Source organism: Haliotis cracherodii, unplaced genomic scaffold, assembly GCF_022045235.1.
Source record: "Haliotis cracherodii isolate W230 unplaced genomic scaffold, xgHalCrac1.p SCAF_10, whole genome shotgun sequence".
NCBI lineage: Eukaryota > Metazoa > Mollusca > Gastropoda > Lepetellida > Haliotidae > Haliotis > Haliotis cracherodii.
In genome coordinates this window covers 55344660-55370148 of record NW_027266265.1, presented here as the reverse complement: position 1 = coordinate 55370148, position 25489 = coordinate 55344660, and the positions used below count along the sequence as shown (strand labels likewise).

The 25489-nt window shown below is 40.5% G+C and overlaps 1 protein-coding gene across 1 annotated transcript in view; it reads right to left on the bottom strand.

Annotated features, from left to right (window-relative positions):
* LOC139454540 (enhancer of mRNA-decapping protein 4-like) overlaps positions 1–22046 on the bottom strand; it is a 34463-nt gene extending 12417 nt beyond the window's left edge. Inside the window, exons 1-17 of the mRNA XM_071236322.1 lie at positions 21973–22046; positions 19265–19382; positions 18060–18165; positions 17359–17542; positions 15965–16127; positions 15224–15328; positions 14054–14163; positions 9128–9211; positions 8664–8759; positions 7946–8054; positions 6122–6293; positions 4959–5058; positions 4419–4513; positions 3717–3858; positions 2211–2583; positions 1106–1253; positions 303–468 (exon numbers count right to left, since the gene is read on the bottom strand). Of these exons, the coding sequence (XP_071092423.1) occupies positions 303–468; positions 1106–1253; positions 2211–2583; positions 3717–3858; positions 4419–4513; positions 4959–5058; positions 6122–6293; positions 7946–8054; positions 8664–8759; positions 9128–9211; positions 14054–14163; positions 15224–15328; positions 15965–16127; positions 17359–17542; positions 18060–18165; positions 19265–19382; positions 21973–22046 (2345 nt within the window). The remainder of the gene's footprint in view (positions 1–302; positions 469–1105; positions 1254–2210; positions 2584–3716; positions 3859–4418; positions 4514–4958; positions 5059–6121; positions 6294–7945; positions 8055–8663; positions 8760–9127; positions 9212–14053; positions 14164–15223; positions 15329–15964; positions 16128–17358; positions 17543–18059; positions 18166–19264; positions 19383–21972) is intronic.
* Positions 22047–25489: the final 3443 nt, after the last annotated feature.

Here is a 25489-nt window from a genome sequence, read left to right as displayed (position 1 = left end):
ACTACATGTACAACCCTACAGAGGACTGGAGTTATTATTTATCTGTTAAAAGACAGAAACCATAGTTTCGTATGATCATGGTTTTAATGCTTTCTGTAATCTAGTGTTTCTAATTCCCAAAACTGTACACACCAACCATTCCCCACACCACCACACACACATAAACCCCCCCCCCCCCCCCCCCCCCCCCCCCCCACACACACACACACACACACACACACACACCTATACAAACCTATACACACCACACACACACACTGACACTCCACAAACAGAAGATAGGTAGCTCTGTCACAACTTACCTGTTGTCCCGTACCACAGCCTCTGATGACAGATTTTGGTTAACTCCAGGTACATCTGGTGGTTTGGGCCAGGCACGGGGAACATGTAACTCCTCTCCAGTTGTCTCCCCCTCCTGGAACTCTTCAGCTTCACCCCCTTCCTCCTCAGCAGCAACATAGCTTTCACCTGATACACAAAATACAACAACTTATGCACAATACAGCGGGGCAAAACCCAAAACAATTTCTACTCAAGCATTTTTAGGTAAGGACGACTTTGTTTAAAATGATGAGACAAAGACCTTTATAAAATATTAAATACAGTTGGATAATTTGTCTCGAATGAAGCTGATAGATATTTTCCAATACACAATGGACCCACATAAACAAACACATCCACCAAGTCATCAAACTCACATAAACTGAAAGAGTAAATAATATCAGCATTTCTTTGCACAAAACAAATATGCAACTCGTTCACACACTTTGTTAATTCGACAGACTCACGCATAATCAAGAGCAAAATATTTTGATATATGAATACAGTAAACTACATTTATAACGAACATATTATAACGAACTGACGGATATAATATCAAACTTAGTTTTTGGTCCCAGACATTTGCTGTGTATATGCTTAAATATGCTTATAACAAACTATGGTTATAACAAATTGAAATCTGTTGTCCCTTTGAGTTCGTTATTACCATAGTTTACAGTATACCCATGTCAACCATGTTTGAGACAGACCCCATCAGCAATACAACAGAACTATTTTGTCCCAGGATCCTCACAAGGTCAAATATTATCCACAAATGGTGTACCTAGCACTTCAGCCACCTCCTGGTCGTTCTCGTCGTAGTCAGTGCGGTGCCTGACCTCGGGCTGCCCCGGCGGGGGGGGAACTATCTCGCTGACGTCAAACCGCCCCGTGCTGGACGCACTGTCCACCGACCTGTTGGAGGCACCTGCCTGGAAACAGTTCATACATCATGTACATGTCTTTACAACACAGCCCCACTTCGATAACATTTCCAGCAGTTTCCTGTAGTCCTTGCCAAACTGACCAATAGTTAAGGTATCATAAGGACTAGTAGAAATTTGCCATTTTTAGGGTTTTGCTATATGTTATCATAATAAGGACTAGTGGGCAAAAAAGTTTCTGTTTTCTATAACATCTTAAACCGTTCTTCACATACATACAGTCTGTGCCAAAATATTTTGAGGTTAATAGGCAGAACTCATCTCTCAGTGTCATTTCAAATCAATGCTGGTGTAATTACAGGGACTAATACTTCTGAGATTACTAGACCGAACAGAATATTATTAGACTCGGGCTTCAGGCCAGTGGCTCAAGTCACAGACTGTATGTGTACAGCTGTATTCAAGTGGTATTATGCTATAATCCATAATATTCTAGCAATATCACAGTGGGGTATCATGTATGCAGAGTTTCACATTTGTGTAAACGAGTAACAGCTGAGCACCAGCTAATACCATTAACTCTGTTGTAGATCTCAAGTTTCAAATAAAACAATGAAGTTTTAACCTTCTTCACAACCTATCTCACAAACACCCCTATCTCTTATCATTCATTATATAAATACCAGGAATGAGTGAGTGAGTTGGGTTTAACGGCGCTTTTAACAGTTATATCGTGGCATGTCAGCTTTATATGGGAGGAAAGCCCGAAGAGATGCAGATCTCAGACGTTTACCACTTCAGTGAAACCCAGGAGCACGGGTATGGTGCTGACAAACCTAGAAAATAATTGGGGTGACCGCGAATCGAACCCACAATCATAGGTTTCTGGCGTGCCCAAGGGACACAACTCTGCACAGACTCTTGCGGCGCCTTAGACGACTGGGTGACTGGACGATTGCACGCAATGCAGTCACATTTCCAGTGTGCAATTTTAAAAATTCCTACCTGGGTGAAGAAATCCTCCAGAACTTCTTGTGCAGAATGATTGTGAGCATCCCCTTTTTCCGACTCAGGTCCCCCCTTTGGCGTGGCAAGCTCCTCTTCTTCTACTGAGTCGATGGGGGGTAGGGGCATGTTTGTGGGTGTCACATCCTGTGACTGGGCGTCGCCCTTGGATGAGGGTGTGTGGGCAATGGTACTGCCTGGCGACATGACTGTCCGGTCCCCGGATGCTGAGCTACGAGGGGTGAAGATCTCATCGTTCATGGGCGTGACATGAGTGAAGCTACTGGTACTAGATCCACTGCCGCGCATGTGATCCATCGTTCCACTGCCTCGAACATGATCCAGAGAGTTCTGCACTGACATAGTTTTGTTGCTGGAAATAAATGAAATAGTGCCTGTATAAGAACACCATTTATCATTCGCGGCAAAATTATCCAGACTATTTCAGCCTGGAAGTACTGACAAAACAAATTTGGCTCTTGAATTGAACGTGTTGAAGCAGTAATAATATTCGCTCTCTTACACCATCTCATTCACCAACAAACCCTGAAGGTTAAATAGTCCGTACATAAGTAGCAACGTGTCGATATTTGTGTAAGTTGTCCCCAACTCATGTCCAACAAGCAGGGCTTTCATAAACCTAATGGTTTCACTCTACTCATAGTTCAGACCGGGTGTTTTACAAAATCTGTTGTTGTATACTACTAAAACACCCAGCCAACTATAGTCCAGCTGTATCTGTAAATAGTGAGTGTCTGTGAGTGAGTATTGTTTTACGACCAGCTTAAATTCTTAGCAGTGGTTTAGGCATTTATCATTGAGTTAGTGCGTGAAGTTTGCAGGTCTATTAATAGGGTGAGTGAGTGAGTTTAGTTTTACGCCGCTTTTAGCAATATTACAGCAATATCACGGGAGGGGACACTATAAATGGGCTTCACACATTGTACCCATGTCGGGAATTGAACCCGGGCCTTCGGCATGACGAGCTAACGCTTTAACCACTTGGCTACCCGACTGCCCCAGTGAGTGTCTGTGAGTGAGTAAGTTGTGTTTAAAGAGACAGTATTCCAGTTATATCACAGCGTGTCAGCTTCATGTGGGAGGAAAGCCGGAAGTGATGCGGCCTCGGACATTTACTACTTTGGTGGACATGAGAACAGGTATAGTGCTGACAAACCTAGAAACATAATTGCAGCAAACCAGGATTCAAAACCAATGGTCATAAGTTCCTGGCGTGCCAAAGGGACACAACTCTGCACACCTCAGATGACTGGGCAAATCGAACCAACAGTCTGAAACATGCAACTGAAACTGCTTAAGCATGAGCAACAATCCACCCTATTGGGAAATAATGACATGCAATCAGCCAAGTCACCAAGACTGATCACCCCGACCATATTAGACAATTCCTACAAGCATGGGTTATGGGGACGCAATTCTTCCCCCAAATAAAATAGTTTTTTATATTGAAGAACTGCAGTGGGTAATGCTACTGAGACTGATTACTTTGGACTAGGACTGGTAAATGCATCGGGAGTGAGCAGCACTGGGTTGGAGTTGTCGTGGAGGGCGGAGGAGTTGCTGCCAAGGCTCTCGGGGAGACTCTGCTCCACGCTCATGCTGATGTCCGACAAGGCGTCACGCAAACCTGCAACAGGCACCACATCTTACAAACATACAATAAAGGAAACAGTTATCTACTGTCATGTCTCTTTCGATCTTATCCCCCGAACATTAATTGATGATAACGTGTATGACACAATATGCATTAGATGTCAGCAATAAGAGAACTTCAAGCCTTCATATTTAAGGGGACAGCATAGGGACATCCTGTTTGTTTGTATGTGACACACAGAACAGTCTAGCTCTACAACGTTAGACTGTTAGAGTGAGTGAGTGAGTATGGTTTTATGCCGCTTTTAGCAATATCCCAGCAATATCACGGCAGGGGACACCAGAAATGGGCTTCACACAATGTACCCATGTCGGGAATCGAACCCAGGTCTTTGGCGTGACAAGCGAACGCTTTAACCACTAGGCTACCCCACCGCCCCTACACTGTTAGAAGTCAAGTCTGGACCTGTGTTTGCTGCTGTAGTATTTGAAAACAGGGCCCTGCTAAATATCACCTTAAACATTCGGGATAGAAGGGCCCCTTGACTTTCACACGTATTGAAGACCATGTTGTATATATCACAACTTTCCTACCTGTCTCATCATGAGAGATGGAGCTGACTGATGGGGTGGAGGGGGGCGGCACCGAGGACTCCGGTTTGTAGCGGATCAGCAACTCCTGCAGAGCTCTACAGTGAGAGATAGATGCATCAGTCAGTGAGTGAAAGTTGTCTTTAGCCAGACACCAATATCCTGAATACTACGGCTACATCATCACGATGGCCGGGAAGTGACTGGGTCGCACTAGACGACAAAGCTGAAGTCATGAGGACACTAAATCAACAAGCTCCTGAATGAGTAAAAGAATAAAGTTTTGTTTGTTTAGGCCAGTCTGCAATATTCTAGCTATGAGATGGCAGCCTGTAAATAATCAAATCTGGACCAGACAATCAACTGATTTTGAGAGCATCAATCCACGGAGTCAGAGTACAATGACATGCAAATTTCCAAGTCACTGACCCTGATCCATTAAGTCACCTCTTACGACCAACACAAGTTGCTGCAGACCAATTCAAACCCGACATTTGCATGGGAAAGGAAAAGGAAAGGACCCCATGAGTATTTCCAACTCACTTTGAATGAACTGCGAACAGTCTCAGCTGAACGCCCGTGGTGGTCTCCTCCGGCCTGTGTAGGCGGTTGATGTCATCTGTGGCGTCGCCGTCTAGGTCCCCTGGTTGCACAATTAACAATCAACTCGATCAGCTCAACAACCAAGCAAAAGGACAGCTGACCACACACTATACAATAATTACTCTTGATGAGGTCAATATGCAAAAACAAGGACCCAAGGACTCAAGGACCCAACACTTGATGGTGGTCTGACTGCCAAAGGGGTCAGGTACAAGGGGCCTTTTTTCGCATATTTACCTCTTCAAGAATAATCATTTGTTTTAGTATACCGAAATTCACTTAAAAGTTTATAAAGTCTTTACACCATCCTCTGTTTCATTACAGTAACTTAGCTGCGAACCATGAAATGTTCGTACCAGATGCCATCTTGTTTTCTTTGAGACGAGTCAATATTCATCACGTGACAGGTCAATACTGATCATGTGACAAGTAAATATTCAAGGTCAATGTCAGTCACATGATTTCAGGGTCTACATTGAAATGTATTGTTTTGTCATGTGGTACGGATTAACCAATGGAATTGCAAGAATGGAACTGCAAAATTCTTAATAGAGGTATAACAAACACTAATGATATACAAGGGTCAGGCAAGTAACAAGTGGCTCAATGTATGGGTCCCAAATACAAGGAAATTGTTGTGAAAATCAACCCATGTTACCTGAACACTATCCCTACTTTGCCCCTGGGAGCCAATTGAGGTGGGGTGAGGGATTTAACGTTGCATCCAAGATTATTGCACTTATACAGCGACATGCATGCATTCGTGTGTGGCTGCTTGCACTAGTCCAGACTAATGCCCGATTTTATAGTGCAAGCCCACTTGAGTTTCCATGCAGTTTAACATGAATACCCCACCCAGACACAGTATACTGACTCCGAGCTGACCAGTCCTTGTGAGAGCCCCTTAACGTCGAGCGTCAGGCAGGAAAACACAAAGTTCCATCTTTTATTCTTTTTTTGGTATCACGCAGCCGGGGATATTAAACCCCGAACCTTCCGCTCTCTGGGCTGACACTCTACCACTAGACCATGGAGGCAGTCAGTCCAACTTAGCGTGATAATTAAGGGCACAAATAACAGGTGGGCTAGCCATGTAGACTTACCTGTGGTTATTTCATCCAGATGGGAGTCATTGGGGGACTTCTTCAGCTTCTTGGTGCTGGCGTCCAGGATGGCGTAACTGAGGCAGGGCTGGGCAAGCAGGAACTCCGACACGGAGCTGACATGTGCCGTGGTCGACGTGCCCTCCTGGTGGACTTGTAACACATACAACATCTGCAACATACAACCCATGTCAAAATACAGCTGACCGGTGAATGTCTACACCTCATCTATACACATTCAACATCTGCAAAATACAACCCATGTCAAAATACAGCTGACCGGTGAATGTCTGCACCTCATCTATACACATTCAACATCTGCAACATAAAACCCATGTCAAAATACAGATGACTGGTGAATGTCTGCACCTCATCTATACACATTCAACATCTGCAACATACAACCCATGTAAAAATACAGCTGACCGGTGAATGTCTACACCTCATCTATACACATTCAACATCTGCAACATACAACCCATGTAAAAATACAGCTGACCGGTGAATGTCTACACCTCATCTATACACATTCAACATCTGCAACATACAACCCATGTCAAAATACAGCTGACCGGTGAATGTCTACACCTCATCTATACACATTCAACATCTGCAACATACAACCCATGTAAAAATACAGCTGACCGGTGAATGTCTACACCTCATCTATACACATTCAGCATCAGTAACGTACAACCCATGTCAAAATACAGTGAGTGAGTGAGTGAGTATGGTTTTACGCCGCTTTTAGCAAAATTCCAGCAATATCACGGCAGGGGAATCAGAAATGGGCTTCACACAATGTACCAATGTCGGGAATCAAACCCGGGTCTTCGGTGTGATGAGTGAAGGCTTTAACAACTAGGCTACCTGGCCGCCCGTCAAAATACAGCTGACCGGCGAATGTCTACACCTTATCAGGGTTTTACCTTGACTTACAAAACTGGGTGTCTGGGGGACCCCAAATAATTACTTTTAAGGGTCCTTGCAGGCAATATGAGGGTCCTGTAAAGTAATGATATGGTGTGGTGTACTGTACATCTTGATTATTACTGGAATGAATCAATGATCATGTGGACCGTGGTCTTTATTGATGAATGAAATAACACTCATCATTGCTCTTGATACGCTGTAGGTACAATGAATATTATTGTGCGTCCTTCAGGACACAGTATATTTTTTGTCCATGTCTATTCTGTGCCTTATCTATTTTGTGCCTAATCGACGCACATTTGTGAGTCACGTAAAACCCTGCCTTATCTATACAGCATCTGTAACATACGACCCGTATGCTTTAGTTTGTTGCTTAACGCTGCACTCAGCAATATTCAAGCCATAAGACAGCGCCCTTAAAATAATCAAGTCTGTACCAGATAATCCAGTGATTCATATTATGAGCAACCATCCACGCCATCAGGGTAAAATGACATGCAATCAACCAAGTCACTAAATCTGACCTCCCGGTCCATTTAGTCACCTCTTACAAACGTCCTGGACAAAGCTCTGATGTTGTCAAGAGGTAGTTGGTTGTTGTTGGTTTGTTGTTTAATGCCGCACTCAGCAATATTCCAGCTATATGACGGCGGTCTGTAAATAATCGAGTCTGGACCAGACAATCCAGTGATTAATATCTTGATGATATGCATCAACCAAGTAAGCCAGTCTGACCACCCGATCCCATTAGTCGCCTTTTACGACAAGCATAGTCACCTTTTACGGTAAGCATGGCTTGCTGAAGACCTGTTCTACCTCGGATCTTCACTGGTCGTCAAGAGGTAGTAGTTTACCTGGTAAGTTCATATTTCACAGTGTAAGAACTCTCACCTTCCGCATTCTGTCTGACAGCACCAGGTATTTAGCACCAAGATCAAGGCCTGCTTTCAAGGACACCTCTGCCAGTGGACCACCATCCATGTTAGGTGGGTTCACAAATCTGTCCACGAACAATGTCCAGTGTTAGGGTGACTGTGTCAGTTAACGGGTGTTGCAAACAATTAAGACTTCAGAATCACATTCAGTTTATGCACAAAATAAAAAATAAATTTTATTATCTCCTTTGGCATTGGGAATCAACTTAAATCCTGATATCTAAACTAGTAACATTTATAGTTTTCTTCCAGTACGTCAAATTGTGTCCATTGGGAATCATATAAAAAAATTATGAACCAAACATGTTCTTAGTTGTCCTCATTTTTCACTCATCTAGAAAGACAAAAACTGTGAAAAATTTCAATGTAAAGAAAATTCATCATATGATGTGACAAGACCGATTTTAAGAAATACTGATGGAATATAGTAATCAATTTAATAGCTTAATCAGAACAGGTGTCTGCACCAGTGGAAGCCCCATGACGGCAAACCGATGTCCTGCCTCTTCTTCCTGGACGGAATAATCAGAACAGCACTTACATCCATATGTTGCAATAACCAAATGTCCACATCCTCCCAAAAACTTTATGAATAGATGCTTGTTTCCTATGATGTAGCAAATTCTTGTGACAAGTCCTATTGATGAAGTAATGATGTTACCATGATTACCAACCTGATTGTCTGTAGACAGTTCCAGGACTCGCAGCTCCAGATCTTCAGCTCCTGGTTCTGATTGGCACCAGTCACTGCATACTTCCAAAACTGGGCACTACAAACATCAAACATACAGGTGTCGAATTTGAAAACAACTAAAGAATTTCTAGGAACTATTTCAATACAGCTTGGGTCTGACTAATGTGGAACATTTCGATTCTAATGAAAACAATTCGAATCACTGATAAGGTTGTTAGTTTATACCAGGACCAACTCAGTCCATACTGACCAAGCGTGACTGAATCCAAGCCCAAATCCAACATTCTACTAATCACATTTGTAACAGAAGCAAGGAAACTTTACCTTATCTCAGTAAACATTACAGTGACGATTGGAATAGGGTCAATGAAAGTTACTACGTCCAACAAGACATTCTACTATTAACACTTTTAAACCACTTGTAACACAATATTTGCAACTCACTCAGCACTGAGGTTTTTGTGATCGTCCAGGAAGAAGAGACAGGACATCGGCTTGCCTTCATGGGGCTTCCACTGGTGCAGACACCTGTCATAGAACGGCCTGGTTACATTCAGCGACACATTCATACAACACCCAGGCAAATATTCAAACTATAACGACCCGCAAAGACCCTGGTTAGAATAGGTCTACAGCAACCCATGCTTGTAGTAAAAGGTGACTAATGGGATTGGTTTTGGTATTTAAGAATGGAGGTCATTTAGCAAGTAAAGAATATTGGTCCTTCAAAGGACAAAAAATAGAAACTACAGGATTTTATAAATATCTTGGTGTTTACTTCAGTAGAAACTTGTCATGGCATAAACATTTGTATCAAGCTGCTTTACAAGCAAGAAAGGTCTTTGTAAGTATCCATAAGAGTTTGAAAGTTTTAGAAACCATTTCTCATCAATCTTTTTTTAAAATATTTGATATAAAGATACTCCCCATTTTGTTGTATGGGGCAGAAGTCTGGGGTTTACAGCACTTTGATGCCATAGAAAGGATTCATTTATACGTTTGCAAAAAGTATTTAGGTGTTAAAATAAACACTTCCAGCTTGGTGGGGTGTGGAGAATGTGGAAGATTCCCTCTCTAAATATAAAAGTTATTAAATATTGGCTGAGACTTATTGACATGCCCTCATATAGATTGCCAAAAAATTGTTATAATATGATGATAGTTTATGATAATAATGGGAAAAGAAACTGGGTTACAGGTGTTAGAGAATTACTTTTCAGTTGTGGCTTTGGTGATATTTGGCAAAACCAAAATGTGTATTCCAAACCAATGTTTATACTTTCATTAACCCAGAGATTAAAGGATATTTATTTACAATCTTGGACTGCATCATTGACTCTAAGAAACAAATGCTTTTATTACAAAATGTTTAAATCAGAAATAATTATGGAAGATTATTTATCAAAAGTTAATGTTAAAAAATTTCGAACGGCTCTTTCACGTTTTAGATGTTCATCTCACGACCTTTTAATAGAAACAGGGCGCTATGTAAACATTCCTCGTGAAGAAAGAATCTGTAATCTATGTAGTTTAAACTCAGTAGAAGATGAATTTCATTTCTTACTTGTATGTCCAGTGTATTTACACCTTAGAGAAAAATACCCGCAAGCTTATTATTACAGGTACCCTAATATTATTAAATTTGTTACATTGCTGTCAAACACAAAAAGAAGTATCTTACAAAATGTGTCCATGTTCATATATTATGCCTCTTTATCATATAATGGGTAGGTTTCTCGGCAGGATAAAGCCAACGGATAAAAACGATATCCGTTAGGGTCATATGCGGATAGAGATGCAAATATCAAAGGTCAAGTAGGGACTACTTTCAGTGTTTATAAACAAACATGGCGTCGCACTTGTCATTCGGCGATCGAGTCAGAATTAACCATCGTGAATCTGGATAAACTACAGGGATAATTGCTACAATTATTTAAAAAAAAACAGTCTTATATACTGAAAGTCAGTGTCGAACTGCGACGTAACTAAGGCATTTTATAAGTTTGGGCAACTTTGGAGATATAAATTTCGAAACAATTTTGCGAGGGCACTAGGCCTAGCCAAGCGGGATCAGAAGCCATATCTTGTAGACCTCTGCAGCTTGAAACCTTTTCCACAAAAAAAAATAGTCGGGTTTAGGCGAAAGATGTATGAATTGTTACCTTGTTTCGTTTTGGCGCTGTGTATACATCTGACTACACTTCTTAACGTTATGACAGAACAGGCCGACTGTGAACAATCACTGGCCGTGATGTCTCATAGACTAGGGTTAGAGTAGCTTCCCTTTGACAAAGGGCAGTTACTCTAGCGGACAGACCGATGGATTGTCGCGAAAGGCAAGTAAAAACAATTGTTGTTTTGCGTATATGTTGCTTCGCCACTGTATAAGAAACAGATTTCAGTTTGAACTATATTGGCTACTGTCACTGTCCGATTGACACATCACCTACCCTGTGACGTAATAAATATCAATGCGCGCATTCCAGGAAAACTCGCAATGTTTAGGTAATGTTTGTGAGTGAGAAGAAGCGATTTTCAAGCACAGAATTGAAGAATGACATTATATGATAAAGAGGTTATCACGCTTGTGTGTTTAGGGATGGTAAATATCCTGTATTAGGAATAAACACTATGTATTTAGCTCGCCAAGGCTCGCTAAATACAATGTTTATTCCTAATGCAGGATATTTACCATCCCCAAACACACTCGCGTGATAACCTCTGTTTATACCGACAGAACCTTATGAAAGAATAATCTTATCTGCTTGGTACTAGGAAACTATTGTGTATATACATTAAGTACATATTTATAGATATTTGCCATCTGAATAAACTACAAACAAAAGAGTTAGAAATGGTATTAAACTACTAGGCTGTCATATGATATTGTGGGACGTGATATTACAAATGGTTAAGTATAGTTACATGTATATGAAATGATATGATGTGACATGACATGATGTGATATAATATGAAGTGATGTGGTGTGATATGATGCATGAGGGGATATGATGCAATATATTATGTGTATTATAGAAATTGTGTAAATACTGTTTTTTAGTGTACATATTATATGGCTTGCGGTCTTCCAGTGTTGAATAAATATTGATTGATTGATATGAAATAAATTGGCATGGAATGACATGGCATTATATGGTATGATATGATAAGATAAGATGGGACAAGCTATGACATTGCTAATGTGTTGTGTGATATGACATGTTGAAATGTGATACAATATAGTTGTGATATATGGTACGATGGTATGTATAGTATGTTATGATAATGTTATATGAAATAATACTATATAATATGATCTTACAATAATGATACAATATGTTATGATGTTATAGAATATGGTGTATGATATAACAAGATGTGATATGGTAATATAGAAATTATGAAATTACAGGGCATGGTATTGTACTGAATGTGTGAAATTATGTGACTGCGTTGAAATGTGAGGTGGAATGACGTGAGGTGATCTGGTGAGATATGTACATAAATTGTATAAAACTGTATATTCTTCAACTTGTACTATAGGCCTGTGGCCTCTTCAGTATGTGAAATAAAGAAATTCGAACAAGACTAATGGGATTGGGTGGTCAAGCTCGCTGACTTGGTTGATGCATGTCATTGTATCACTGGATTGTCTGGTCCAGACTCAATTATTTACGGACCGTTGTCATATAGCTGGAATATTGCTGAGTGCGGCGTTAAACAACAAACAAACAATCAAACCATAACACACAGCCTGTTGATAATCAAGTGTGGAACAGACAAACCAGTTATTGATATTCCGGGGACATAAGAATATTGCTGTGTGCGGTGTTAAACTAAAAAAAAACAAAAAAAACCTGTCTGGCACTTGGCATTGAGGGGATAAAACAAAGACTGGTCGGTGTACTGAATCTGATAGAGGTGTTTATGGCATCTTAGTGGGGTTGCACTATTAAACCAAGACAAATCTGGACTAGTACAAGCAATGCATTCTGGGGGTTGTTCCTATTTGCTATGACAGTTCAAGCTAGTAGACTTTCTAGATAATTTTACAACATCACAGCTGCCTGTAAATAATCAAGTCTGGACCAGATAATCCAATTATCCATATTGTGAGAAACGATTATCGCCTTCGCGGGGATGATAACACAGTATTGCCGAAACTAACCACCCAATCCATTGGGGTATCTAACGACCAGCACAGGTTGCTGGAGTACCTATTCTTACCCAGAATCCTCACAGGGCAATGCAGGGTAACAAGTACCAGTTACCAACATCTTTTGATATGACGCAGCCATAACCTTCTGCTCTCAAGGCGGATTCTCTATCCACTAGACCATATGAATTCGTGCTTAGTTCTAGCACTGTGGGGGGCATAGGTGGCCCAGTCGTATCAGGCACCGCGATTCGCTGTGCAGAGTTGCGTCCCTTTGGCACACCAGAAACCTATGATTGTGGGTTCGAATCCCGGTTTGCCCTGATTATGTTTCTAGGTTTGTCAGCACCATAACCGTGCTCGTGGTAAAACATCTGGGACCTGCATCACTTTGGGCTTTCCTCACACATTAAGCTGACACGCCGCATATGACTTGAATCTGTTAAAAGCAACGTTGAACCCAACTCACTCACTCTAGCACCGTGCAATCTCATATGATTATCATAACAAATAAACAGCCATCCTGGCTACAGTTGAATATGCCCCTACCCGGCATGATAATAGCCACGTCACATGATATGTAAACACATCGAAACCTGTTAATCTATACAGTCTGGAACCAACTGTCTGGATTAATGAATAATGGGTACCAGGGTTGCAGTTTTTTACTGCGTATAATATGATGATGATTGATAGCGCTCAGTCACCCTTGCAAGTCGTTTACACACAAATGAACAACAAAGGCTGCACCTCTTCATTTTATAACCTTTGATTTGCTGTCTGGCAAGTACCGTCTTGAAAATATCTGGTTGGCAAAACATAAAATGAATGGTTTTCACTTTTTTAAATAGGACACTTTGCAGTCACAGCCGGAGATGTCTGGCGCACAGACCGGTTTCCGGATCCCTGATGGGTACGCAGCGATGTTTTTCAGTTGCTCCAAACAATATTCTCACAGGCAAAATTTCTCAACTACAAGGAACTGCCTTTTAATGAGCAGATTCACTTTGGGTTTTTTCTATTGTCATTGAAATGTATTCTTTGGATGGCATAAGAGTACTTCTTCATTGTTTGTACTGTACTGTTGGTATTGATTTGGTCGGCACATTTATTTCTAAAGGGCACACCTTAACATCATTATCGGGGCCCTGTGGCAAACACTACACTTCTATCACTGGTATTTCCTAAGTAAGCCAGCGGCTGTGACCTCTGACCTGGGAGAGGTGCCCTCCTGCATGTAGACCTGGAAGAATTTCACCTCCCCATCAAGACTCGCTGTTGCCATCGCTGTGCCATCGGGGGAAAATGCAGCATCGACAATTGGCTGAAGAAAAACCACGATACAATTAGCAAGGATGGTAATGGCTAACAATGAAAGTTAGCCGGAGGTCTGGGGAAAGATTAACAGAAAATTCTCATACGTGAAATAGCTATCCTTGATAATCCAGTGTATCACATTCTATTACGATAAATACATAGGACCCTAAAAATAGCCATCCATTCCAACTACTGTTCTTCCGAACGGTGGCAAATTGATTTAAGATATTTATCATTATAGAATTGAAATACAAAACGCTGGATAATAGTCTTCTTAAATTGATTTCCTTAAGGCCGAAACCAAACAATTAATAATTGGTTCTCAGAGAAATCATCTTGAAAATTAACCATGTAACGCTTGCATATTACACGATATAAACGCTCAACGTAAGTGTAAAAATCGGCTTTCAGATACATGGATAACAATGCAATCTTTGCATAACGACTGCTGATTAGAATGGGGCTTACGATCATGTCAGCACTAATGCATTCAGTAATGAGAACAAAGGCGATTTTTAAAGACAAAAAACAATTACCGTATTTGACATAATTAGCGCCCATGGTGCTCTCAAAATTAGAAATAAGGGGCTCTTATAAGAATATTATTTTGGTTAAAAAAAAACAGAGTTGAAAGATCGTAAATTTCGTGGTTTATGCTGACAGCCTGAAATGTTGATATATGACAGACATATTTTTCCAGAATTTAATTGCCCATTATTAAGGGTGCATATTATAACACATAAGTGCGAATTATACACAAATGAATAAGTCTTGTGTACATTGATCAAACTGAAGGGGTGCTAAGAATTGGGATTGTTCACAAGATAATATATTAGCAAATTGGCCATGGGCGATTATTAGAGCGGTGTGCTTATGACATTGAATACGATATCTTGACATTAAATTCATCACTGTCCCGTCAAATCCATCTCTACAGATGACTGATAGTTACTTCAGCTGACAAAGGGATGATCTAGTGTCACGTGAGTGAGTGAGTTAAAGTTTTACGTCACATCGGCAGTCTCTCAGCCATATAGACTAAGTGTCGATCTAGTGTCACGTCCTACCTTGCTGTGGCTGTTGATTGTAATGAGACCGCTCTCTATTGTATTTGGATAGTGAGGGCCACATCCATGTTCCTTGGTTACCATGTCAACGCTCCAAATCTCCGCCTTTAAAAACAACATAATCATGGCAATTATCACAAATTCTATTATTGGCATATAAAACTAGCTACGTTGAATGATAAGGACATTGAGTAAACAGTGTAACTTCTGAATAATTTAGGAACACATCATAGAAATTTATGTCTTTGGTAAAACTCGAGCAGACATGGGTGCTAACAAACCAAGGATCATAATCAGGGTGAAACTTGGATTTGAAACTATGATCATCAGATCCTGGTACAACCAAGACTTACAACACTATGGTTGGTTGGTTGGTTGTTGTTAAACACTGCACTCAAAAATACTCCAGCTATATGAGGGCGGTCTGTATAAATAATTGAGTCTGTACCTGACAATCCAGTGATTGACATCATGAGCATCAATCCACCCAATTGGGATACGATGACATGCATCAACCAAGTCAGCGAGCCTGACCACCCGATCCCGTTAGTTGCCTCTTTCGACAAGCATAGTCGCCTTTTACGGCATGCATGGTACAACACTATGGAAGTTGATAGCAGGCTTAGAAGTCTGTCCACTATCATTTGATTTTCACTTATCCTCTACAATTTAGGAATCTCTGCCTATCTGACTAGCGTGAGTTTCGAAGGCCGTAACAGTAGCACAGAATCAGCTACACACCACTGCATCGTGAGTGAGCACTAGCACCCGTGAGGCGTCCTGTGACGAAGCATCTGTCATGGCCTCCTCGCAGTCCTCAGGGATGTACGGGCACCAGATGACGCGATGGAACTCCGATGAGGGCGTGGCCTGGGGGTGCTTGATATGCAGCAGCAGGGAGGAACTTGACAGGTTAAGGAATGTCAGTCTCTGTAGGATCCCTTCTCAATATCATTGGTTGGTTGGTTTGTTGGATTGTTTTTTATGCCGCACTCAGCAATATTCCAGCTATATGACGGCGGTCTGTAAATAATCGAGTCTGACAATCCAGTGATTAATATCATGAGCATCGATCCACGCAATTGGGATCGATGACATGCATCAACCTTTTCAATATCAACAATGTCAATGACTGATAAAACACTACATGTATCAATAAACAGCATCCTTTGACACAATAGATACATACAGATACCCGAGTCTGACCACCCCCAGCACGTAACTAAACTTACGGCGGCACACGGGGCTGCACATTTTTAAGCCCCCTTGTTATTTAGCTAATGGGCTTAAAAAACAGAAAAATAAAATAAGCCCATGGGCTTCAATTAAACTTAAACATTGATTGACCTCCCTTATTGGATGTTCTTCAACAAGGGTTGCAACTCGCTTCTATTTCACCAACTTGCACCAATATTGGTCCTCCAGTACTGTTTGAGGTTTCCACATTTCCACGCCACATCGGACCCCTACTGGAGGTGATATTCTGGTTACTCAGTATGAGTGAGTGAGTGAGCGAGTATGGTTTAACGCCGCTTTTAGCAATATTCCAGCAATATCACGGCGGGAGACACCAGAAATGGGCTTCACACATTGTACCTATGTCGGGAATCGAACCCGGGTCTTCGGCGTGACGGGCGAACGCTTTAACCACTAGGCTACGGGACCGCCCTTACTCAGTATGACATTTCAGGGCAGACACATAACAGTTATACTGGTCTGTTGTTACTTTTTTACAGCTATCATTTCAATTTTGAATGTGATCTGGACTTATAACTTTCTAGCTGAAAAAGAAAATCATGTCTCATGTTAAAGTGTTGCTCTCTCATTTCACTTGTGAGTATTGTTTCATTAAACTTGGGAATTTCATTCCTACTGCCATGGTTTTGTCCTTTTTTGTTTTAGGCCCTGGGCTTAATATTGGATAAAGTGTTACTCAATTAAAATAGACAAAATCTGTAATTAAGCCCAGGGCTTGAAAACATGCAGTCTCGGAAGGTTGCTAGGACCTTTTCTACCCCCAAATCCCTACAATTTGAAGACAATTAAACTAATATTCTTATAAAAACGGTATTACACATAAACAATGATCAAAGCCCATCTAGGTAGCATGTGAAGAGTTCAAGAATCAAGGATACACCACTTTTCCATCTTCTTCTCTAATTTCATGCACAAACAAGTTCCCTATTTCATCCACGGCAGCCAGGAGAATTTCATCAGTATGGGCAAAGGCGACGTCAATAACCCGTCCGTCAAAATCCTTCAATAGCACCCGCTCTGCTGTTTTTCTAGTGATGACTCGAACAACTCCATTTGATTTTCCTGAAACAATTATAACCATTGTAAAATGTTTGTTTGTTAACGCCCCAGTCAGCAATATTCAAGCCATATGATGCCAGTTTGTAAATAATCGAGTCTGAATCCAGTGATTGACATCATGAGCATCAATCCACAAAATTGGGATACAATGATATGCATCAACCAAGTCAGCGAGTCTGACGACCCGATCCTGTTAGTCGCCTCCTGTGACAAGCATGGGTTGCTGAAGACCTATTCTACCCCGGATCTTCATGGGTCCCGTTGTAAAATGATACATTTGTTGAATATATGGAACAATCACATCATTATTTTTTTCAGTACAACATTAATTACTATGATTATGTATGGCAAGAATGGTGCAAATGACAATTTATAACAATAAGTATATTTTTAATCTCGTAAACATCTTATCAATCAACAGAAAACTTGAACATCAAGTTGACTATTCCAATTCAGATACTGATCTGATTGTTTTCATCAACAGATTCAGCTGTAATGTCCGAGTCATCCTGGTCGTTACCTTTAAGCACATACGCCACGAAGTCATTGTCTCGGTGTACAGCCACCAGGTTGCCGATATAATACTTCGGTTCCCAGTCGTAGTTCACCACAGGGGTAATCTTAACCTGAAAACCAACAAGGAATTTTGACTAAGACTGGCTCATACCATATGAATACCATATGATTGGACTATGGGATAACAGTGAAATAATTATGGTTCATAACCATGATAAGCAACAGATTCAGGAAACATGGCAAATGTACAAACGAAAGTTAAAAAGATTTGAATCAATAATTCACTGTCAGATTAACAAGTCCCTGTGAACAAAGTATGAATGTGCCCGTCATTATGTTAATAGCCAAAGGATTGACTTAACATTTTGCAATTATTTACTTGAAAAATACTTTCACATGCACAATATATAAATTCACTTGACCATTTAAATTTGTATCTTGCTAATGATGAGGATATTTTAATGCACACATAAACCAGAAAATACTAAAAAGAATGAATTGCACCAGTCCATCGCGGCATTGTCAACCCTATTTAAATCATGATGCAACTTATACATAAGTCCTCTAGTCTCCAACATTCAGGAACCTGTAGAGACATTTCCTCTTTCACCATAAGGAAGATGGCAATTCTGTAGCAGATCAGTTTTGCAGACTAGTAAAAATGAAAATGTATTTCTAACTGTGAAAACACCGCCAACACATGGCCAACAGGGTGTGGGTACTGACTATCAGCCAGTTCACACACACTCTAATGCTGAAAGACCTATCTTCCTTCAGGATTCAATTCAGAGGTGAGGTGAGGTGAAATGGGGTTTAACGTCGCGTCCAAGGTTATTGCTCTTATATGGCGACTTGCATGTGCGTGTGTGTTTGTGTGGCTTCTTGTACTAGTCCGGACTGATGCCGATTTATAGTGCTAGCTCACTGAGATACCATGCTGCAGTTTAACATGAATACCCCACTCAGACACAGTATACTGACTCTGAGCCGACCAGTCCTTGTTTTGGTCCCTTAATGCCGAGCGCCAGACAGGGTAACAAGTACCATCTTTTAACGTCTTTTGGTATGACGCGGCTGGTATGACGCGGCTGGGGATTGAACCCCGGACCTTCCACTCTCCAGGCGGACGCTCTACCACTAGGCCGAGGAGGTTGTTGATTAAACCCAGAAGCACAGACAATAACATAACATGATATGAAGGCAGTTCACCTTATTACTCCCAGCAGTGGTGGCAAGTGAGTCTCCTGCCCGAGCCTCGCCGAGGTAGACATCCACATCCCGTCCATACACGCTGAAGCTGTTCTGGTTGTCATTGCCTTGCAGCACTCTGTGGACACCAAAATAACTACCTTCAATCTTAAGTCAATCAGTAGGAAATATATAATTCATTTCACTTCCCCAAAAACTTCTGAGAATTTGGAGAGAGTGAATGTTGTGCAACATGTCCTGTAAATGTTTGTTTGTTGTTTAACGTCGCACTCAGCAATATTCCAGCTGCATCACAGCTTTCTGTAAATAATCGAATCTGGACCAGACAATCCCGTGATTGATTTCATGAGTATCGATCCACGCAAATGGGATAAGATGACATGTATTAACCAAGTCAGCGAGCCTGACCACCTGATCCTGTGAGTACCCTCTTACGACCAGCATAGTCACCTCTTATGACAAGCATGGGTTGCTGAAGACTTATTCTAACCCGGATCTTCACGAGTCGAAACCAGTGTGTAATAATGGACACCTATGTGTAACAAGGGACACTTAAACCTTTGTCCACTTGTACTGTTGTAGTCAACATCATGATGATGTCCTATGTGTTCCTAATGATATACAGTGGTCCCTCGCTACAACGCTACCAATGGGGTCCAAATAATTAGTGGGCGTTATAGACGATGAGCCGTTTAACCGAGGCCGAGGCGGGGGAGTGCGCTCGGCCAATCTCACGATCTTCGCCTTGTCTCACACATTGCAGTGATACAAGTTGTTTACCGTTCATAGTGTAAAAATATATATCCATTATGTTTTCGCCGTTTGTTATTATTTACAAGCCTTAACTGTCACATTCAATGTGAATGTAGTCTACTTACATGAAAATATCGATCGATAATGGTAGTTACAGACGCTATGAGTGAAGAGCCAATCACAATTCATTACACAAGTACAGAGTGTTTCAGTGGCATTGATTGGTCATGTTGCTTAAAATACGGAAAACGAGTTTTGACCGGCACTATGCGCATTCATACACATTCATACATATATAGATACACATTCAAGCCAGATTAATTGGTTTGATACGGTTACTTGATCCGAATCAAAAGGAATGACCGCTGTGTTGTGACAGCAATTACATGTGAGATGACAGTGTCATCTCAAATTGGATTGCCCACTAATTAAGAATATAAACTTCGCTTGTGGTTCTCTTTTATTGCATGCATGCACTTCTAAGATCAAAGGATGTATAGTGGGAAAAGTTAACTAGTAGGACAATCATATTTCCGGGACTTGCCGCAGATGTTTTCAAACAGATTATTAGAACTCCATTCTGCGATAAACGGTTGATTGTGCAATGAGAAGCGTTATGTGCAAATGAACAACGAACAACAATACAATCATGTCTGTGTAAAACGCTCAGTATTAAAAGTGTACATAAATTTTGGGAGCCATGCCTTACCGCGCTTAGTAACTGAGGTAGCGCTTTATCGAAGAGCACAATAGCGAGGGATCACTGTACATTGTCTGTGAAAGGGTTAACAATTGTGTGATACACTGGCCTGCTATCAACCACCTGATCCAATAAGATGCCTTTCACAACAAGCATAGTGAGTGAGTGAGTGAGTATGGTTTTACGCCGCTTTTAGCAATATTTCTGCAATATCACGGCGGGGGTCACCAGAAATGGGCTTCACACATTGTACCCATGTCAGGAATCGAACCCGGGTCTTCGGCGTGAAGAGCGAACGCTTTAACCACCAGGCTACCCGACCGCCCCCCCACAACAAGCATACGTTACTGGGGACCTACATTCTTATCAGGAATCCCCCCAGTGATAGACGTGATAAATTTAGTAAATAGTGTAAACATGGTCAGACCAGTGATTGACATTGTGAGCATCGATTCACACAATGACATACAATACGAGAGGCATATGTTGCTGGGGACCTATATTGGTTATAACTAGGGTTGTAGACATGACAATCTCATTAAAATCAGATCTTAGTTTTCACTTCCGCTAAACACAGATCTGAGGACATCCCATTACTGATCATGTCAGAACGGCCTTGATCGACCAATGGAATGACTGAAGAAGTCAAAATCAGCCAATCAGAAAGTAGCTTTCTCGTGCTTTACACATCAAAACATATTTTGACAAATTCTCGATTAAAAATTTAACTGATCAACAAAAGAACCTTCTGGAATGGCTAATAGATTCCCTAGATGGTATGGATTCAGTCATAAAGGCTGTAACTGTCATCCAGAACAACCTGTGTTTTTCGAGGTTGCATGATGAGAAAACACATTCCGACTGTCACTTTCACGATCTGGTAAGCAACGTTCTTTTTGGTCGGATGAAAGGTCGGTCTGACATGACCAGTAAATGGATAGCCTAAGATCATTGTTTAGTGGTAGCGAGAACTAAGATCTGATTTTAATGAGATCGTAGACATGATAAAGAGTAAACAAGGTAATTGAGTGAGTGAGTAAGTGGTGCTTTAAGCCGCATCAGCAATATTCCAGCTATTCGCTGCTAGAAAAACCAAATTACCTTCAGATAATCGTAAACAAGGTAAACAGTGTAAACACATCAGCAATGGTCAATTCCAAGTGAATAAAAGTATCATATTAACAATGTCTGTCAGCACAGATCAGGATAAAACCCTGAATTTGTGTACTACCACAAGCATAAATGGTGCACTTACATCTGTTGTTTTGGTGCAGAACTGTACATTGTCATCATCAGCTGGGTCAGAGTTGCCTCCCCTGATGCTGGCATGTCCCTGCAAAATACATGGTTAAATTCTATATTAATTTCCTTCATAGCATTTCAAGCAAATGTTCCATCCCTTGTATCTTACAACGTGTTATCAAATCAGGCACAACAGGCATAGCAAAAAGGCACTGAATATTTTCATAGCCATGCCTCTAGTTGGTATATCCCAATATCAACTAATGCAGAAAACATGAAACAATGTTAAAACTAATATATATCAAACCATCATCAATATTTTCAAAACAACAGACAAAATTCAAATTAGTTTTACACATTGAAAAGAAACATATAACTTGTACAATGCATCATGAGAACAACAGTTTTTTACACATAAAGAAAATTTCACCCTTCTCTGTGTATGTTAATTTTTTCAATTGGACACTGCTTTTGAATCATGTAATTTCGATGAGAAAATATTATGGGAGAATGAAGTCGTGTGAATGGCTAACTCAAAGAAAGATCTATCCTGATCATCTTGTTAGAATGACACAAGCGGGAGTGATTCTGTAATGTTGTGTACAACAACATTTTCATTTGCTCATAAATCGCCATGAAATGAAGCAAATGGAAGCCAAGATTTAATCTCAGAGCACAGGAAAAGACGTTTCAGGGATGAAAGGAGTTCTAACATTTTCGGAGTCCTTCTGGGTAACTAAGATGCTACGTAACCTGGGGTTCAGCCGCTTTCTGCCCTCCATCATTTAGTTGGAGGTCAGTTAGTTTGGAAAAGACCCAGCAACTTTTGAATGGCACAAGCCCAGTTGGCTTTATACAAATTTGGTGTTAAATCTACCAGTGCATTCATAGCAGAGGGATCAAAAGTATTCTAGTTGGCACACTTAGCTTACAAAGGGCACACAAACAAAACATCTTAGTGCCCTGTGGCACACTTGAAGAAATATGCATTTCTATCCCTGGACAAGTAAACAGTAAACAAACAAGGTGATTATCAACATGATTAGCGAGATTTTCGACCACATTAAGATATACATTCTGTACATACCTATCCCCTGTTCCTGGGATATTTCTTCCTGTTCCGAAACTTCCATGTGAAGAGCCTGGTTAAATATCACACATTGCAAACATTCTTACTTCATCATGACAAGTTCCAGAAATAATCATCAACATATTGATTATTGAACAATATTGCATATCAATGAATACACATCACTTGAATTTCCTGTTAAATCTTCTGTGAAAGGCCCAAAATTGGCTTGAATATTACAAAATAGGTAAAAAGTTCCACAACTATGCAACAGTTTTCAAACAACACTTCAATGAATGACAGAATTCTTAATATTCTGAAGAATTTCAAATTGAATATAAAGAAATTATAATTGAAATGTCATGAGGCCAATTTTTCTCTTGCCAAATCCATGCAGGGCCTACATTCAGATGACAGGCATATACTGAGTGTTATCATGTGAGTGGTACATTACTACTCAAAATGGGCTACAGTTGACTTTGTTCAAGATTGTCAGTGGATGACGCTGACCAGAATTTGTCAGCAATAAGAATCAATTGTGCTGATCTAGGGTGTTATCTTGATATTTAACAGACTGAAAACAATATACCACAAAAGGCGGTATTGATGGTTTAATAGACTTAAAGTCAAGTGTCCATCATATCTCTTTTTCCAACTGAGATATAATCACACCCCAATATAACACAAGACCACTGTACCATCGTTTGATTCATTCAAATGTTCCTGATGTTAGAATAATTACTGGACTCGGGTCAACCATTATTAGTTAATCTGACAAACAGTCATTCTTGCTCATGTCAAAATATGTAGAGATACTGTAGTGATTGACAAATCCCATACCACATATCAAACAAATGCACTAGAAGCATCATGTTTTGAAATGTACATGTCTGCTAGCCATTGTCTGGTAAAATTCATTAATGACTTGTGACATTTCCTTGTGGATTGCAACTATTTACCATTAGGTAGAAGGCTGATATTTTTACGAACCCAGGCACAAGCTGGTGTTTAATGCTTGTAAGTTCAATCATGATGTGTTCTAACTGAGAGCTAGCATATCCACCTGTTTAAGGGTTTTCATTCTGTTCATATCATGTGACTGACAGTGCCAAGTAAAATAGACTGAAATGTGGACAGGTAAATTCCCAGTTCCGAACTGAGGTTCAAATTACTACAGCACTGATAACTTGTCAACATACATAGCATACATGCACAGAATTATCTTTTAATAACATAAATACGTAACGTAACTAAAATATGTCAAGTCGATCTCAAAACAACACACCGGGACTGTTCAGAGCTTGTAATTCTCTCAAGAACTGACTTGTATCGGTACTGTTCAGAGACGACTGGGCGCTGTCTTGGGTATCCATCACCCTTAATGGTGATTACAGAAGAAACAATTAGGGATAAACAATGTAGATTAATCACATTCGGGTCAGAAAGGTCAGAAGTGTTACGAGATTTTGCACGTGTTTTGTTTACGTCGCCAGCAGGTGCTTCCCGGCTTTCTAAATATGGCGGTTATCGGAAGTCTCGCCGCAGCGAGATTGCGATACCATGTCGTTTCTTTTTGTACCAAATTGATCACTGTGCAATGAAACTTTCTTTGCACGCCCGAGTGTTAATATTAATAATGACGACGAGAACATAAACGTACAAAATATCAAATCCCATTTCATCGTCATTGTAAAACTGGTTCCACGAAACAATGTATGCGTTTTAGTCTATTTTCATACTTGTCGTAGACAGTTTCCCAGTCAATATCCCATTTTTGCCCAATCTCTCTGATGCCCGCTTCTTTCAATCAACATACAAGAGTAGACAAAAGTATATATGCTTGAATTTTATATATAATTACTCTTAAAAACCCTTGTTCCCACAGACTATTAACCAATAGATAGACCAATAAGATCTCATGTATGAGACTAGACGACTTGCTCTGATACGACTAGCCGAGAAGTAAAAACACTCAACAACGATCTGTTTTTCTGGATAACTGGTACTGTTGTCGAAACCAAGGATTCTGACTCTTGAACAGACTCCCCGTTGAAACGAATACGAGCTTCTGTTTATTTCTAAATTAAACCTGAAAAGAATAACATTGGGGGAATAGCATAGGAGCCTGGGATCGTGAACAAATGTTACTGCAAGTTGTTTTTTAAATGAAAGTACAACTAGATAACTGAACTAAAGCACGTCCCGACATACGTCATGCCCAAATTAGGATAAAGAATATATGTAAAAAATGTAATATTTGTTTAACCGCAAACCACAAATTCTCTTTCGTGAGTGTGAGCGAGTTTGGTTTTACGCCGCTTGTTAGCAATATTACGGCGGTGGACACCAGAAATGGACATCACACATTTTTACTATGTCAGGAAGCGAACCAAGTTCTTCGGCGTGACGTGCGAACGCTTTAACCATTAGGCTACCCGACCGCCCCAAGAATTCCCTTTCG